The 19,189-nt window shown below is 44.4% G+C and overlaps 1 protein-coding gene across 1 annotated transcript in view; it reads right to left on the reverse strand.

Moving 5' to 3' along the window:
• LOC127152415 (cation channel sperm-associated protein 3-like) overlaps positions 1 to 19,189 on the reverse strand; it is a 29,409-nt gene that overhangs the window by 4,407 nt on the left and 5,813 nt on the right. The window contains exons 3-12 of the mRNA XM_051093057.1: positions 16,051 to 16,269; positions 15,783 to 15,965; positions 14,496 to 14,636; positions 11,064 to 11,156; positions 10,176 to 10,324; positions 9,995 to 10,077; positions 2,967 to 3,086; positions 2,670 to 2,720; positions 2,486 to 2,589; positions 2,192 to 2,323 (exon numbers count right to left, since the gene is read on the reverse strand). Coding sequence (XP_050949014.1) covers positions 2,192 to 2,323; positions 2,486 to 2,589; positions 2,670 to 2,720; positions 2,967 to 3,086; positions 9,995 to 10,077; positions 10,176 to 10,324; positions 11,064 to 11,156; positions 14,496 to 14,636; positions 15,783 to 15,965; positions 16,051 to 16,269 — 1,275 coding nt within the window. The remainder of the gene's footprint in view (positions 1 to 2,191; positions 2,324 to 2,485; positions 2,590 to 2,669; positions 2,721 to 2,966; positions 3,087 to 9,994; positions 10,078 to 10,175; positions 10,325 to 11,063; positions 11,157 to 14,495; positions 14,637 to 15,782; positions 15,966 to 16,050; positions 16,270 to 19,189) is intronic.

The following is a 19,189-nucleotide window of genomic DNA, read 5'->3' on the forward strand; positions in this document are numbered from 1 at the left end:
ATGACAAAGTACATATTTTTGTCTTGTTTGTTTGATCGGATTCTCTTTGTCAACTTTAAGGACCTGTGAGAAAATCTGATGATGTTTCGTGTTATATTTATGCAGAAATATAGAAAATTCTAAAGGGTTCACAAACTTTCAAGCAGCACTGTTTGTCTGCGTGTGTGTGTGTGTACAGTATATATATCATCTTGTAAAAAAGGATCACGTCTTCGAGCTAGGTCAGAGCCAGAGGACTTAATCTACATCAGCAAAAAACCTTCTGATGTGGTAATGTTGCAGAATAGAATATACTGAAAAGACCAAAATAAAGTGTAAAACAAAAGTTCTCTTCCATTCTTCTTTTGAACTTTGCAATTGATTATGGTGGCCACAGAGAATCTGTCCAAATTTGTCTGAACTCTTTGTGCTGCCTCTGTCGTTCCATGCACAAGAATGCGGTCTGTTACAGTAGCTCTAATTTCATCCGAAAAGACTGTTCTTGGTTTTGCTCTTCCTCATTCTCCTCTTCCACCACTTCGTATTCGCACTCTTCTGTACCTCTCTGATTGACAGATGCACCCGTGCCTTCTGTGCACTTTCAACTGTCTTATATTTTGTATATTTAAATATTTAGAAACAAGTGTGAAGAATTTTGAATGATTGTGTGTAAACGATGACAGTCATGTTGCAGTTGTGCTTAACTTTTGCTTTCTTGCGTTTAGGGTTTTGCATCACAAGTTCATCACAGAGAAAACTGTCTTTGTGAGTGAGAATGTGTTTAGAGTTTTGCAAAAAGACTGCATGAGATCTGCAAACAGTGTCTAAACTGCCTGAACTTGTTTAAGGTTTTGCAGGAAGAGTGATTTATTTGCCATTCCCATCAGTTTTGTGTTATGTGTCAGCTCACATGCAGCGCTCTTCACCCAAATACAAAAGCTGCTGTCGGTTAATGGTTAAAGGTTTGATAACTGAACTTGCGGCAGTATTGATTTTTAATCAATACTGATATGGATTCTTAAACCTCGCAATCAGTTTTTTGTCTATGCTGTTTTCTAATGAGGTTTTTACTTAAGTAAACACTGTTTTTTAGCGTGGCTCCAGTCCTGACCAATCGTCACATTAAAGCAACACGTGTAACATTTGCTCACGGTTCCCCCATGTGGTTGATAAGCGCAATTGTCTGTTACCAGTGTCCTAAATACTTTTTTTTATTATAATTTTTTTTTTGTGGCCATTTTTCTTAGACAGGACAGTGGAGATGAGGCAGGAAGTGAGTGGGGGAGAGAGAGGCGGGGTGAGATCGGGAAAGGTCCACGAGGCAGGATTCATTCTCGGGACACCTGAGGCGCAACTGCACCATATTTCGGCGCAAGGCTACTGGTGCCGACCGTGTCGGAAATACTGTCGCTGTTCAAGCTTCCCCGTGGGCAGCGCAATAAACTGAATTTTTTTATTGACTAAGCTGACAGAACCAGCAAATGCAGGAACCTTGTTTGGAAACCACGCCCACCGACCAGGTAAAGTAGCCCGTGTTACGCTATGTTCTACAAATATGCAAAGAGTGTAATTTGTAAAATAAAATAAAACGCTGTCCACGCAATCACGTAGCCATGATGTCCATAATCGCCCTATATATCAGACACTGTCATAAGTTTATAAGGTTGTAAAGTAACAGAGCCTGTTTATTTGAATAACCGTTGAAGTAGACTGAGGAATTAGTTTTTGGATTTTGGGTGTCGAAACAGACATGGTACACATGGTTACAGCCAGTGTCCGAAAACTATTCACTATTTTACAACCGAACGTGAAACTTACAGCGTGTGGTTGTAGACTCTGGAAAGGCTGCTCAGGTAGCAGCGGCAGTAGAATTCGTCCGGTTAAGAGTTGTTCTACCACTGAAATTATTTCGAAAAACTACATAGTCTCGCTTTAAGTGTTGTGCTTTGTTACATCTCATATAAAAGCCTGGAGCTCTTCGATGTGGCGTGACAGGCGATGGCGGCTCAGTTCTTCCTCAGTGGTGCTTTTGCTCTTAAATACGCAAGATGTCACACGACAGTATCTAACCGCAGCACCAATGAACGGAAGAGAAGACAGACACCGCGCAACAGTCAAAGATGTCTGTCTTAAGGATTTTTACATAGAGAAACAATACAAAAGCTGTGCGATGAAACACAAGAATGCCCCTAAAAGTGCTGCCGTGTTTTACCTTGCCTGTCGTCTGACCGCACAGTCCGAAGATCTTACGCAGTCTCTCCTCACTAACGGCTTCAGGTTTGTCGATCTTGTTGCCGAGGATTAAGATGGGCACTTTTCCAATGGTTTCATCTGTCATTAATGCCTGTTATTTATAGCAAACACAAGTACATTATGGCATGAGACAGGAGATACTTGAGGGATTCCAGTTTAAAAATCTAGCAAACATGCATCTCATGTTCACTGGCACATCACGAGTGTGTAACGAAGGCTCCGGAAACTATTCTGGAAACAGTATAAAGCTCACATCAAGCTCTGTTTTTGATTTTGCCAGTTTGGTGTGATCGGCGCAATCCACCAGGAAGACGATGCCGTTAACGGCTGGGAGACGTTTCTTCCGCTCTCGTCGAGCTGTTCGGAACAAAACGACACAGCTTTACGCACTCGAGGGATCTGATGGAGACAGGCGGGGTGCGCATACATCTACTCACCCAGATCACAGGTGCTGAAGGTCACGCCAGCGATCGTCAGCAATTCGGAGTCTGTGAGGGTAAAGAGGCAAAGCCCAGCTAATGAGCCTTTATTTCTGTCCACATTCAGTCTCTGACTAAAACAGGCACAGAAAGAAAGTCTTCAAGAATTGCTGGAATACTGTTACTAGGTTCTGAAGCTCGTACTAATCAAAGAACACCAAAGCCAGACAAGCTCAATATGCAGCATTTTATGAAAGGTGCAGTGCTAAACTGCAGGATTGCGTTTGACATTCATGAGGTGAAATGTACACTTACTTGGGTCAAAGGTCGGCACGTGCAGACCCAGTCTGTGATCGTTCAGCATATGCAGAAGCATTGTTTTGCCAGCATTGTCCAGGCCAAGAAATACTATTCTGCCACATTTCTTGTACAGCCCTGAAACAGAGAGAGAGGCGAGATTTCAGTACACGACTCTTTCTCAAGGACTTGAGGAACAGCGAATCTAATCGCTTTTTACAGATTAGAAAATCAAGTCTTCACATCGGTTATTTTCACAGCATGAAAAACAAAACGGCTACTCAAATAGGAAAAAATCATATCGAGAAAGCGAGTGTACAATAACTGAAGCGGTCCATATTAACTTGGTTCTGATAACCAGCTCGTTAGAATTGAGCTCCATGTTCCGATTGACATGGTCCCTACGCAGTGTCCATTGTTCCCTACTCTCTGTGCAGGGGAAATCCATTGAAGTTTCTTCACTTCAGAACATTCATTCACAAATTTGTGCTATGCCACCGCCTGCAGTGTCTTCACACACAGATGAATCTTAACAGAGAAGTGTGAAATTAATGCAACTGTAAATAAATACAATTTATATTCATGTCTCGCACACTTTAAATGGAACATATCATGACGGAAAATCCTGTGATGTCCACTTCGCAGGGCACTGACGTTCGAATAGAACAAACTTCGTACGTGATAAGAGATACATACGAAATACGCAGAGCGTTGGAGCGCGAGTTACAGCAAAAACTCCCGTTGTAATCCATGAAGCTGTTTACACTGCGAAATCAATCTCTTTCTTACATTGTATCTGTTATTTATGATGAGAGAATTTGCGAGTCAGATCTCAGTCAACGAGGGCGAGCACTGAACAAAACACTAGCTGTGTCTGAAATCGCTCACTCGTTCACTCATTCACTAATCTCTATATAGTGAATGGCCGTTGAGTGGACTATGTCAGAAGGAGTGAACGAAATGAAGTGAACGAACTCGGACGGTGACGTATAACGTTACACTTCACATGTCACATGGAACTGTTGCAGAAAACATCTTTGACAAATATGTACTTCTATTTTACATGTACCTTATTTTAGAAAATAATATTAACAGCAATAACACTTTGAATAACTTTATATTGTAATTATACACACCTCCGCGTCAGCTTTATGGTTTCATTAACGGTATTAATTTGTTTGGTAATGGTTATATGTTCATAATCATTAAATACTATTAAATTACTGTCAACAAAAATAAACACACATTAACACGGTCATACTTTTATGTATTTATTATTGTTTGCATATCTTGAAACTCTCCCGAGCAGCGTAATATGCCAATGGTCGTAGAGCGCCCTCAGGCGACCGTTAATTTTACATCAGAATGAATACGCTACCAACGAACATTTTTAAATATCCACCAAATGATCACAATTTTTTGTAAATTAACAAAGATGCTAGCTCAGAAAATTAGTAAAATATTAAACTGAGTAAATTCCTATATAATTTTGATATAAATAATGCAGAAATAATAAAAATGTACGACATCTCTCATTCAAACTTCCAGCTCGTCGGTTCTCCGCATTGGATTGTGGGATATAGCGCTTCAGAGAGTGTACATCGGTTGTACACTCGAAATCAGAATGCATTGTGGGTAAAAAGTAGTGAACGAATGTAGGGAATGAAGTTGTTCACTCAGAAACATCAGTAAGCTCAATAGAAACGTGCGTGATGGTTATAAACTCACCTATAAAGAAATGTAATGGGACACGATCAGAACGGTACATAATGCCGCAACCGGACAGTTCCCCTTCAGTCGCTCTCTACGACGTTACGTCATAACTGACGTATTTGGGGTCTCCCTTGGGATGCCAATCACTTCTGAGTTAACTGGAAAAGGCCAATGAAAATTGGCGAGTGGATTTTGCATGCCAAGCCACTCCCCCGTACATACGGGTATATAAGATGGCGGTGTGCATCCACTCATGCAGATTTCTGCTTCGGAGCTTCACCCGCAAGCTGACTGGAAACTCATCGTTGGAGTCTCTCAATGCTGCGTAGCCAGCTGTATCTCTGTTCGGTAACTTTGCATTCAGCGAAGAACCCCTCTTGAGTGCACGCTTGTGCCGCGGTCCTTCCCTGGGCAAACCAGCACTAAAAGAGCAATTTTCCAACGAAGCACGCTCGTTGAGAGTGTCTTTCTCAAGACGCATCTCCGATCGTGTGCTTTTAGGGATGGTAGTTTCCTTACTTCCTCCGCATGGGCACAATCGCTGTCTCATAGGTTTGGGTTGTAAACAATGCACGTTGAGATAGCGTTTGTGGTTGGGTTATGCCCGCTCTCGTGGGCGGACCCATTATTACGCTTGGTCACTGCTTACATTTGTTTTGTAGGCTACCTTTGCGCTCTACCCTTTCCGGTCTCGCGGGTCGCTGACTCCCGAGGCTGTATTGGCTAGAAGCATGGGGGACCTGAGGGTTACAGTCCCCGCGGAGGACCAGCTCCTCTTAGCGTATTACCGTCGAGTTTCTGAATGCTGATGCCGGTTCGTCTTACCACAAGCCCTGCGTCACATTTAGTGCTCAGGAGGTCGTTAAGATGTCTATCGTCACATCAGCGGAGCGGTTCGTCTTCTGACTGCGGGGATTCTACCGAGTCCCAGGCTAGGTTGACTGCCGTGTTCCTCCGGGCCGCCGCGGTGACCAGGCCAGGGGTCGGATTCCCGCCTCCCCTGGTCGTTCGCGGTCTGACGTTTGGTTCTCAGCGACGGACACAGCTTTCGCCGCACCCTCCCTGGGGCCTTTCTTCCCGGAGGTTCAGGAAGAGCTTAACTACGTGTTCGGCTTTTCCCCCGCGCCCTCCTCGTGGGTGGGGGTGGCAGGGAGCTCGTTGACACCCTCTGGTGGAGTGCGCGGTTGCGGTGCGCTCATGCACGCAATACGCCACCTGGTGGGTTGTCTGTGTTTCCTCTTGGCTTGTTAGCACTGCCAGCCTTGGCTATAAAGCGGGGCTCACAGTACTGCAGGCCATGCCACCTCCGCCCTGCACGTGGTAGGGGTGGTGTGGAGCACGTTGACGCCCTCTGGTGGAGTGTGCGGTTGTGGTGCACTCGTGCACGCAATACCCCGCCACCTGGTGGGCTGCCCGTGTTCCCTCCTGGCTTGTAAGCACTGCCAGCCTTGGCTGTAAGCGAGGCTCACAGTGCTGCAGGCCATGCCACCTCCGCCCTGCACGCCATGGCCCTCCTGCATCATATAGGCCAAGATTTTGTCGTGCACAAAGAGAGTTCTGACTTGAGGTTAAGGCAGGAACTGCAAACAGTGATCGCAAGGTCTCGGTGCACTCCCTCGGTCAGGTGATGTCCATCTTGGTGGCCTAAGAGAAAATAGGGTTGCAAAATTCTGGGAATTTTCAAGACTGGAAACTTTCCATGGGAATTAACGGGAATATATGGGAATTAACGGGAATTAATGGGAATATATGGGAATTATTGGGAATAAACTGGGAATTTGCAAAATTGCAGGAACTGGGAATGTAAATGTAGAAGAAAGAAAACTTGCAGCATAATCTTGGATAAAACAACCAGGTTTAATGCAATTTTAGTTTAATTTCTGACCTACACACTGCTCAGTCACATGCACACTACTTACTGCAGGGCTGTTAAGGCCACACACCCTACATCCACTGTACATTCCTCTATAACATGCACAGATCAAACTATCAAAATATATTATGGTTAGTGTTCATGTAAATCACATAAATATTACAAAAATATATATGTTTAAAACTTCCTTGTGCTGTGTGTAAGCTACTGTGCAACTAAATTATGCCATTGTTAAAACAAATACACTGGCTGAGCAAACATTTAGGTGAGATAATAATAATTCAAAAAACAGTCTAAAAACGACCCTCCCCCACACAGTCCCCCTAGTAGTCACCCCCCCATTTTCTCTGAAGGCACAGTTGCTGCATTTGAGCCCAAGGGCTACATCTAAATTTTGATATTACTTATGTAAAGTAAGTAAGTTTAGGTAAGTTTAACTAGCAAAAACCAAAATGTTTATACAGTATATCTCATGTCCCAGTGTTTATACAGTAGCTGGCCAGATTAGATATGAACAATCTAAGCTAGTTAGCATTATTTCATTTACTATTTAGGAAGTATCATGTGCTAGCTAGCTTAAGTTGCAGTGCTATTCCTTATACCTTCTGCTAGCCAGTTTCATACAGAAGTACAGAACTGGTCAAAAGTTTGGACACATTCCTATTTTTAATGTTTTCTGAACATCTCTTTTGATTTCTTATGTATATCAAGCCTTCATTTATTTTTCAGCAAAAATACAGAACAAAACAGTAATATTGTGAAGTATTACAATTTAAAATAATGGTTTTCTGTTTTAATATACTTTAAAATATAATGTATTGCTATGAAAAAAGCTGAATTTACTACAGTCTTCACTGTAACATTGATGTAATCCTTCAGAAATCATTCTGAAATGCTGATTTATCAATTTTGGAAACAGCTGTGCTGCTAAATATTTTTTTAAAATTCCCTTTTCTTACAGGATTCTTTAATGAAAAAGAACAGCATTTATTTAAAATATAAATCCTTTTTTAACAGTACAGTACTGTTCAAAAGTTTGGGGTCAGTATGTTTTTTTTTCAATACTTTTATTAAACAAGGATGTGTTCAGTTAATAAAAAGTAATAGTAAAGACTTATATTGTTAGAAAAGATTTCAGTTTTTAATAAATTATGTTCTTTTTAAGTTAAATCCAGGAAAAAAGCATCACAGATTCCAAAAAAATAAAAAAATGTAATTTTTAAAATTTGTATTAGTTTGCATGCATGTCAGCTTATAATCAAACAAAACGTTGAAATTTATATTTGTTTATGATACAGCTTCTCTAAATTTCCCCAAATTACCCATTAATTCCCATTAATTCTCATAAATTCCCATAAATTCCCGTAAATTTCTGTTAAATTTCCAAATTGGAATATTTCCAAAATTCCCCGGACAAAGTTTCCATGGAAAGTTTCCGGAAATTTACCGGAAATTTTCCGCCCCTTTGCAACCCTAAGAGAAAATAATAATAACACTGGCTGAATCTGGTGGGATGTACAACACTGACAAAGCTCGCTTTCTTGGTGTTTCATCCTTCAGACCAGCCTCTTCAGCGACACTGTTCAGGACCTTGCCCAGCAGTTCCTGGGCAGTTCTTATGCAGACAGGAGTGCCTTCGGTCTGCCTTCGCCGAAGGTCCGCCCCCGGTGCTCCGCTCCGCTTCGGGGGCATTGAGCTGACCACTCCTAGGGGTGGCGGTCTGCCATCTGGGTTGCCTTGTGGAAATAAATGGAAATGGGGCTTCCTGGAAGCAGGCTACCCGGGGATGGAGAAGATTGCTCGGCGGGGGACTTTTGATATCTGTCCCCCCCTCTCCCGGGGGAGGGCCGAGGGAGGGCGGCTTCACTGCTGCCTCCGAGCTTCGGGTCGGGGGTACCCAACCACTCACAAAAAGAGCAATTTTCTAAGTTTCTGGGTCTTTCACCCCGAGTTTTAATTGTGAGCAACGTTTTACCTCCTCAGATTCAGACTCGGAGCACTTCTTCGCCAACATCGCGGGAACCAGGAGTGAAGGTAGGGCTGCTTCCGCAGCGTGACGTTTCTCCAGAACACGTTGTCTCTCTGTCAGCGAGTCGTGCCTTGAGTTCGGTCCGGCTGATTCTCATGTGACCTTGAGACCCCGGCCTGGTTATGTGCCCAGGGTTCCCACCACTCCTTCAGGGTTCAGGTGGTGAACCTTCGAGCTCTGCCCCCGGAGGAGGCAGACCCAGCCTGTACGTTGCTGTATCCCGTTCGTGCCTTGCGCACTTATGTGGACTGCACCCGGAGCTCGTACGCTCCGAGCTCTTTGTTTGCTTGGAGGTCAGCAGAAGGGGAATGCTGCCTCTAAGCACAGGTTGGCTCATTGGGTGGTTGATGCCATCACCCTGGCTTACCAGTGTCAGGGTGAGCTGTGCCCCCTGGGAGTTCAAGCCCACTCCACCGGACTGTCGCCTCCTCCTGGGCGTTGGCGCACGGCGCCTCTCTAGCAGACATCTGTAGAGCTGCGGGCTGGGCGACACCAAACACCTTGCGAGACTTTTCAGTCTCTGCGTGGAGCCTGTCTCCTCCCGTGTGTTAAGGTAACATCAGGTAATTGCGGGAGGACGGCTCGGTGTCGGCTTGCTGCGCCATTCCTTTGGATCCGTGCGCTTTCTCCCAGTTGTTCCCTAGGTGAACTCTGGGTCTTCCTTGCCCCCACAGTTCAGATTAGGATGGAGTTTTCTGACTGTGTCCGGTAGGGGGTTCCTTCACCCCTCCCGGTCGTGGCATCTCCTTGGTCCATGGATTCTTCCATGTTCCCCTACCATTTTTCTAGTCTTCCACGTGACCTCCTGGTCATTGTCTCCGCCCCCCCCCAACAGTTGCTTCAGATACCTGGCATCCCTGGTGGGCCCGTTATCTGGCTTACAGGGCGTTGGGAAGGTTCCGTGTTGAGATCCACCTGTCCTGACACGCTTGCCTGTTGGCATTTGGATCTCAATCACGTAACGCAGTTCAGAATTGTGGCGTTTTCCAAAGGGGACCCCAAATACGTCAGTTATGACGTAACATCATAGAGAAGGACTGAAGGGGAACGTCTCGGTTACGTCTGTAACCCTTGTTCCCTGAAGGAGGGAACGGAGACGTTACGTCCTCCTGCCACAATTCTGGACTGCGCTGGGGGGTTCGAGTTCGGTTCAGCTGCTCAGCTTAAATCTGAATGAGTGGATGCACGCCGCCATCTTATATACCCGTATGTACGGGGGAGTGGCTTGGCATGCAAAATCCACTCACCAATTTTCATTGGCTTTTTCCATTTAACTCAGAGGTGATTGGCCTCCCAAGGGAGACCCCAAATACGTCAGTTATGACATAACGCCTCCGTTCCCTCCTTCAGGGAATGAGGATTACAGATGTAACCGAGACATTCCGTACCCTATGTTGAAAGACTCACAAGCTGTAACAGGACCACACTCACCCTCAGCGAGAGCTTCCTCATTCAGCTTGTCCTCTAGTTCCTCCTTTAGTACAGCCATCATCTCGTTTATGAGCCGCCACGACCTACGTACAACAAAGTAATGACACAAGATGATGTTGAATTTAATGCGTCCAAAAACAGAATATGAAATCACACTCATCGTAAAGTCTCTGTCACTCACTCTAACTTGGTTTGTTCTCGTTTGTTCAGCTGTTGCATAAATGTCCCTATGAAAGAAGAACTAGTGATCTTGTCCTGTGCATAAATAAATCGATCATGGCATACGGGCCTTTTGAGTTCCCTCGCCCTCGTGAGCTTCGGGGCATGGTGCTGTAAAAGAAAAAGAAAAAAAAAAAGCAATGGTTATTGAAAAATATTGTACGTACACATGACACATTGGGTAATATTTTATCCAAATACCAGGAGCCTATGAAATGACCAATTTATACCAGATACGGAATACAGCAATGATAAGTGCACGAAGCTGACATATTTAGTCTCATTAAATGCACATTAGAGAGTAAAACAGTGATTCTCATGCAGAATTGAATTATATTACCAAACATGCCATCTGTAAAAGTTCATTACAGGGAGAAATTCATATATTCTGACAGGGCGTAGTGTTGTCTCGACGCCTAAATTATGACTTTGATACAATAATTTAACTAACAAAAGAAAACTCAGTAACAAAATGAAAACAAATAAATTACAAGGAACAGCATGAGTAAACACAATAACATATGAATATCAAATGAAATAAATAGTGCTTTAAGTTTTTTAGGAACCGTATTCAGGTACAGTCATGAAATGTAAAATAACACTGATAGTCTTCACTGCAGAAATAAGTACACATTAATTAATTTGATTTAATTAAAGTTACGAAAGAGATTCAGTCAAGATCAGTGAGTGATTTTCTTTAGTGAAGTTACTCACTTTTATCCTGAAATGAAAATGAACGTGCGCAAACAGTTTCTTCTATGATATGAAACACAGTCGTCTCTGTTCAGCGCTTCATGCTCTTTTAAGACGTTCATTGGCAGCGAATCTGTGATAAGTGCCTGAAACCAACCTGTTTAGCCCTATCGAGCACCTCCTCCACCTTCTTCTTTATCTCCTCTTCATGCACCCGTTTCTTGCTTTCCGCTGCCTTCGCAAATGCGCTCTGTTGAACATCAGTGAAGATGAAAGGAAACTGATATTGATCCTGAACTGTAATTGAAAGTTGTTGAAATCATTTGGTAGAGGGGTGCCCATCATACCTTAAACATACAGGAGACTAGGGCTGCACGATTAATCGCACGATGTCGTGAGGCGCGTTTAGTCAATGAAGCCGGTACTTTGATTAGTAGTAAAGCTCCATCACGTGTGTTCAGTACACAGAGCAAGTAATACACAGAGCCGTAAAGCACTGACAAGCTACGCCAAATCGCATGCAAAATCGAATTCGATTTTGAGCGCGATTTTGGCGTAGCTTGTCAGTGCTTTACGGCTCTGTGTATTACTTGCCGCTCCAGCTGAACGCACGTGATGGAGCTTTACTACTAATCAAAGTACCGGCTTCATTGACTAAACGCGCCTCACGACATCGTGCGATTAATCGTGCAGCCCTACAGGAGACTTTATTAAACAGCTGAATAAAGTTCATTTCAAAGGCTGGTATGGTATGTTTTCTTACTAGGGGTGTGACGAGACACTTATCCCACGAGACGAGACACGAGACTGGGTTCACAAGAACGAGACGAGATTTTTAAACTTTTCTTAAAGTGCCCCTATTATGCGTTTTCAAATATGATCTTTCATGCAGTGTGTCATGTAGCTGTATGTGAACATAAACTATCTGCAAAGTTGTGAAGGCGACAGTGCACGATACATAAAGTTATTGTCTATCAAAAAAAAGAGTCGACTCTCATTTGCCTAAACGAGTCGTCTGGATTTCAAATCTTTTTCTGTTACGGCCACACGTCACGAAGTAACAGATTTGCATAATGTCCACCCACGTTCTACGTCGCGAACAACTTGCCCGCCCATACATGTCCATGGGGTTTACGTCACATGTACATTACACGGAAGATGCTGTATCCTACGCTGTGAGTAAAACTGTTTTATATTCACTTCCAAAAGATGATGAATCTACAAAGATTGTATTTTCTAGCGATCGTTCAAAATACGTAGTTGTGTATGTTATGTTGTGTAACAACCCTGCACATGTCTTGCTAACCGGCTAAATCACGCTTGTGTAGTTCTGTTGTTCAGCTGTGGACCCAATGTAGTCTGACAATTTGTGATTGATGCAGCTTGACTGTCTGTCTGTCTCATTAGTTTAAGTGATGATAAAGGATGGCGCACGAAGCAGCTTTCACACCGAATGCGGAAAGCGCTGTGCTATGAAACCCATTCGTTTCCATGCCTTCCGCCATGTGAGGACGGCTTGTTTTGGTCTCGACCAAAGCGGACAAAGTTCAAATGAGTTGTTCAAATGAACTTTTGCCGCTGCGCTCTGAAGGTCTGCACTGAACCCAGCGGCCAGCGCAGCGCTTTCCGCGTTCGGTGTGAAAGCCGCTTAATGCATCATATAATGTTGAAGTTTACAACATAGAGGTGTGCCCGGTTCACTTACATAAGCAAATTGCGAACACTTTCCACGGTAGACCGTGCTAACTTGTTGATCAGCCACTTCAGCCGTTTCATCGTCAGACTCTGGCTTGAACTGATATGGTAAAATCGATGCCATCTTTTCTATGTATTGACAAGTATCCAGGGCTGTCATTCAGTTATGGCAATGGGCGTTTCGTTTTCCGACACGCTGTATGCGGTAGACCAATCATAAAGGACTGCACCATCTGACCAATCACAGCAGTGAAGGCTCACGGAAAGGAGGGGTTTAGAGAGACTGATTCTTCGAACTGCTTCGCACGAGTCGTTTAGGAATCATTGAGAAATGGGGTAAAATTAAATCTATTTTTGGAGAAAACTGAAGTGTTTTTTGACCTTGCATACATGTAAACCTGTTTTGGGAGTCTATTAAAACAATATTAGCAACCTTTAAAATGGCATAATAGGGGCACTTTAAGAAATCCTCAGTGATGAAATATACAGGGCAAATAGTCTTTCATTCAACTGAAAGGTGCATTTTGAACTTTATAATGAATTATATGCAGTAATAAACAACATCTAAACATTAAGCCTCATGATTGTGGATAAACTGAGAATTCCAGTTGTTTTTAATAAATTGGAGACCATGATTCTCTCACGATTCTGGAGAAAAATGATTAGAAAACTAAACAAAATAGCGTAATTTACTAGTGGTTCTGACAAACTGTTCATTGCTTAAGTCTTTTAAAAACATATATTCATTTAAACAAAAAAAACATTCAATGAGGGTGTCAGTGTTTCACTTCATTAAGACTTGTTGGACTATTGAAATCTCTTGAATGAATGATTCAGTGATATACTTTTTTTTAAACGGGCAGTTGTCGCCACCTCCTGGCGGAAGAGGATCAGCATTACTATATGTTCATAAGTGTTATACTTTCGTTTTGATCGCTGCTGTAGACAATAAGTGTCTATTATTTAAATGTCTGTAACACAGAAATAATGACTATAATGTGGTTGAAAAGACTGTGTGTTGCTCTTTCTGCGTTCACATTTACCCAGACCCTCTGATTCATTAACAAGGGCAGCGACAAAACCTGCTTCTCATGCTCCACTGACACTCCCGATGTGAAACAGTCCTAATAGACACAGCTAAATCGTTGTCATTCAGGAATTAGATTGCGTGGGTGTTTGAATCAAGAGCTCGACATTTTAAAGATTAATCGTGCAGCTCTAATATATACACTGCAAAATGTTTTGTGAGGATATGGTCACGAGATCTCGCGAGATCCGATTGGTCTCGAGAGACACATCGCATCCCGCAAGATCTCGTGCCACGTGCCACGAGATCTTGTCACATCCCTATTTCTTACCACACTGATTGTCCTCCCTTTATATTATGATAAATGTCGTCTCCATATGATATTCTAATATGGGCTGGGAAGCTCTGGAACTAAAATAATTTGTCCTCTAAACTTTGAAATCACCTCACTTTTTAAAAATCTATTTTATATTTTTTTCCCCCTCCAGAAACAGGGAGCGACTTCAGGGTCGTTTTTTTGGGTATAAAGTATTGTACGATTAGTGTGTCCTCTTAGTGTAAAATAATATATTAAGGATCTATGTCCATTTTTTGCGTAAATCTTCCAAACCAAGTCTTGTTAAAATGGTCTGGAAGTGACTGATCATGTCGGTCAGTTCACTTTCGTGTGCAGATCTTGACCGCTCTAATATGGCGGACGCACAGACGTATCACAGTAATGTGAAAGAGCTGCTGATGAACCGACATCTGTGGGGAAAGCTTGGCTAACTGCACCGTTTCTACTAAATTCAGGTTTCAGGGCTAAACAGAATAACAAGCAAGCTCATTTTTAGGAGTCCACCTCTGTAGTGTGAAACAGGTTCTTACCCGGCATTCAGTGATGAACACGGACTTGGCTATAATGAGGAGCGTGAAGTAGCATGTGATGATAAAGCCGATGATGAAGACGCTGCTGTAGCTCACGCCGCCTTTGTCGAGGTCCTGATGCACCTTTATCCAGTCATACAGCTACTGACACAAAGAGTTCGAGGGTCAAGCGTTTGTTTCCTGTCGAGCTGATGTTGAGCGTCTATTTACAAACCTCTCTAAATGATTGGTGATGGTTCCATTTATCAAAATATCTATTGCTAAAGCTCTAAGACATCTAGAGAACATCTGTTGTGTCCTACTAATGACAGGATGGACCTATTATGCCCCTTTTTACAAGATGTAAAATAAGTCTCTGATGTCCCAAGAGTGTGTATGTGAAGTTGCAGCTCAAAATGCCCAACAAATAATTTTGTTAAAAATGGCCACTTTCGGGGTATGAGCCAGTACGTGCCGTTTTTGTGGCTGTCCCATTTAAATGCAAATGAGCTGGTGCTCCCGGCCCCTTTTTAGTAGAGGGCGGAGCTTCAAGAGCCGGCAAAAACAAATTAGGCCAATCCCGCACACTGAAAAACTCTCCGAAACTCTCAGTAGCGGTGTTCAGCCTTATGTGTTCAAACCGGAATCGGTTCGAAAGTCAGTCATCTGATTGTGCTGGGAGCACGGCACGATAAAAATAACGACGGAACTGGTCTCACGGTGCCATGGCGTGCTGTCACAAACGTTATAAATCACACTTGTGATTATCAGCTCAACAGACTCAGGGTGTTGACTTCACATTGCTTTCATATGCAGTTTTTAACCACCACATTCCTATTTACGATCATTCTGGCAGCACGTGAAGGCAGCATCAGGGAAAACAGGCAGAGACAATGGTAGCTTTAGCAACATTAGCCATACAGTAGTCGAGTGCCAAGAAGCTCTTTCAGAAAGGCGATTTGGAAAATTACTTACTTTGTCTGGAGCTGATGTTCGCACACAAAGCGTTGGTATTGAACCCTAAACATATAGGGCACTTTACCACTTTACCGGCAGCGAACTGCTGCTTCTCACTCTGGGCGACGATGACGTGTACGTAGGAAGAAATCCAGAATCGTGTGTTAAACTGTTTATGATTTATTGGGATTATAAAAAAATTAATGGGTGTATTTATGCCATTACAGGCTGGTTGTTTTCACACACTGCGGCCACACAACTGTGTTCAAACACCTTATAAAAGTGATTTTTGCATAATAGGTCCCCTTTAACATGCTTACATGTAAAACGTAAGCATAATCCACATCTTACTACAAGTAGTCTGAAGAGCGTGAACAGCGCCGTCCCGAGATCTCCCCAGTTTTCTGGATCTCCTGCGTTTGGGTCTCCAAAAAACGTGTGACCGGCCGTTGCGAAAACCATCACGATCACAAAGATCAAGAAATAGATCAAGCTGGCTTTCTTCAGTCCCCTCCAGATGCCCGCAGTGTACTCCTGAAAGACACCAACAGCACAAAAACCGACTGCAAAAATGAAAAAAATCAAATGGAGAACTTGCATACACTCGTCATATGAAGACCTGCTCGACATCCGTGTAAGTCCTGAGCCTGAAGACCAGCAGGATGCGCGTGCCGGTCACGATCTCGAGAGACGCTTTCAGACTCATGCAGACGGTAGCGAGCAGGAGCACAGACACAGACAGCACATTGACGGGACTCCTCCAGTAGCCCCACGGATCCACACTAGTCTTCAGGAGAAATTCCATGAGGTACACCGAGTGCAAAAAAAAATTTGCAGTCTGTCAAAAAAGCACATATTTTGATAATTATATAGTGGTTATTATGCAGCTCTTTGGAATACTTGACATCTTCTAATTAATACGTTGTTTTTCGGAAATTCCTCCATCTGTGCACAAAATACAGGATGGCGTCAGTGCAACCGGGCTGTTTTGTAATGCCCAAAAGCAGCCTCATTTATCTTTCCACTCCTTCCCTGCTAACGAAGAAGTAAGACGAAAATGGGCTATCGTCGCTAGCTGCTACACACAAGACGTTCACTTGGACCAAAGGCAGACAGTGAATGTCTCATTGTTTGTAACATCACGACCACGACTGTTATATTGCTTTAATAAAGTTGTACATGTTCTCTATACTTTCCATACATAACCCTATAACCCTAGCCCTAGGTCTAAGTGGACACACTAATAATTTGTTAGCCTGATTGCTCTCTAACCTTAGCTACGTTACTTACCTTGAAAGTTATGGATTAGAGATGCGCGGATGAGCTCAAACGTCACCCGAATCCGCAGCTTCAAATGAGTTATCCGCCCGTCACCCACCCGCACCTCTATTTTTCTCTGATTTAGATAACCACACCCGATCTCATTTACAGTTATTCTAATTCTTAGTTTTGCATGATGATATGATGAATGGATGGTTCATTTTTAACAGCAGATTGATTCAGCTGATCTGCACATCGCTGCACACTTATATAAGCTTAATCACTCGTGCTTTTAAGCCAAATCCACGCTAAAAAGAATAACGTTAACTGACATCTGGACGTGACTCTCCGCAATCTCTGATGAAATCGTTTGGGTGTTTGAACACCTACTGGATCCTTGGACAAATGTTTACAGGGGTTCACCCAGTTTAAGAAATTTTTGATCCTATAAATCTAATTCTTTTCATTTTTAATGTATTGTTTTCGTTATAATGTACTGATTCAAATTAGTAATCAATAATAATTATTTTAATACTCGGCGTGCCTCCCTTGACATGCTCAGACATGAGCTTGACATGAACAGGCACCAAATCTGGTGCTGGCGCGGGCGCATCAGGCGCAATCATCAAACATATTTCAAAGGAAGCTGGCGCCACGGTCCTCACCGTCTTTACTGGGTTTATTGAGCGAATATTTGCCTTTATTCACATACGATTTAATTAGAAATGGTGGCCTGTCATGATTTTGGCTAATGCAGGACACTACTGAATGATGCGCATCAGAGGGGATTTAGAAGTGGGTATACACAAAGCCGACTGATAAAGAAATGGGTATACGCAGGTACTGTACACCACCTGGGCGCCCTGGAGGCTGCACAAGGCAGACATCAGGGAAGCAGGGTGATGCCTCCAGGGCTGATCCAGGGACCATGGCGGGTCTGGGAGTTCAAGGAGCCATGGCCAAGGGTATAGTCCGGGCGACCATGGCGGGTCAGGGGGGGTCCAGGAGCCATGGCCCAGGGTATAGTCCGGGCGGCCATGGTGGGTCAGGGAGGTCGGGAAGCCATGGCCGGGTAAACAGTCCAGATGGCCATGGCTGAACAGATGCGGGCTCAGGAGGGCGCGCTGGCTCAGGAGGGCGCGCTGGAGGAGGAGCCGACTCTGGAGGACGCGCTGGCTCTGGAGGGCGCGCAGACTCTGCAGGGCACGCAGGACAGAGCTCCGGCTCTGGAAGGTGAGCTGGAGGTGGTGCCGGCTCTGGAGTGCGAGCTGGAGGAGGCGGAGAAGGCACAGGATCTGTAGAGCGCTCTGGAGGCGCCGGAGGAATCACAGGCTCTGGAGGGCGCTCTGGAGCCCTCCAGGGCAGGACGGGCAACCACATCAAAGACTGAGACCTATGGAGAGCAGGGATAGAGGAGGTGAACAGAAAAGAGAGAGAAGCAGAGAGTTTATGTGTTAACGCCGCCCCCATAGGAGGCTCTACAGCCGGAGCTGACACCTCTGGGGGCATGGGCGCGGCTTCTCTGGCGGAAGAGGCCTTGGGAGCGGACTTGAGACCAGACAGGATCTCAGTGGCAGACTTGTGGGCAGACGAGATCTCTATAGCAGACTTGTGAGCAGACGAGACCTCTGTGGTAGACTTGTGAGCAGACGAGACCTCTGTGGCAGACTTGTGAGTAGACGAGACCTCTATAGCCAACTTGTGAGCAGACGAGACCTCTGTGGCAGACTTGTGAGTAGACGTAACCTCTGGCGTAGGCTTGTGATCAAACGTGACCTCGGGAGCTGACTTGTGAACAGAAGTGACTTCAGGAGCTGACTTTTGAACAGACGTGAGCTCTGGAGCAGGTTTGTGAACTGACGTGACCTCAGGAGCACAGTGTGCAGCCCACACACACCAAATGGCAACCGCCATTAAGGGAAGAGCAGTAGCGGGTGGCAGGGACTCTTTCCTGGCCATCATGATCATGGGGGACGAGGCATAGTGGGCCTCTGGGTGGTCAGACGAGACGTGACTTGGCTCTGAGGGGACATACGAGAAGTGACTTGGCTTGTGAAGATCTGTAGTGACTTGACTTGGCTTATGAGGATCAGTGGTGACTTGACTTGGCTTGACAGGGTTGGTAGCTGTAATGTGACTTGATTCAGGAACCGCATCTGGAAGGGCGGCCATGACAGGTGCAGACTCAGGAGCAGAATACATGACGGGAACAGGCTGTGGCTTGGCTGAGATGGGTTGAGCAGGCTGTGGCTTGGCTGACGCGGTGTTAGTGGGAGCTGGCTGGGCTGATGTGGCGGCCATCTTGTCAGTGCTTGGCTCAGGAAAGACGGCTGTAAATTGACTTGAGACAGGAGCGACAGCTATAATTTGACTTGACCCAGACACTACAGTTCTGACTTGACTTGCCCCTGAAAACACAGCTTTCACTTGACTTACTTTAAGAAAAGCAGCTCTGACTTGACTTGATGCAGGAAACCCAGCTCTAACTAGACGTGACA

Source organism: Labeo rohita, chromosome 21 (assembly GCF_022985175.1).
Source record: "Labeo rohita strain BAU-BD-2019 chromosome 21, IGBB_LRoh.1.0, whole genome shotgun sequence".
Taxonomy (NCBI): Eukaryota; Metazoa; Chordata; class Actinopteri; order Cypriniformes; family Cyprinidae; genus Labeo; species Labeo rohita.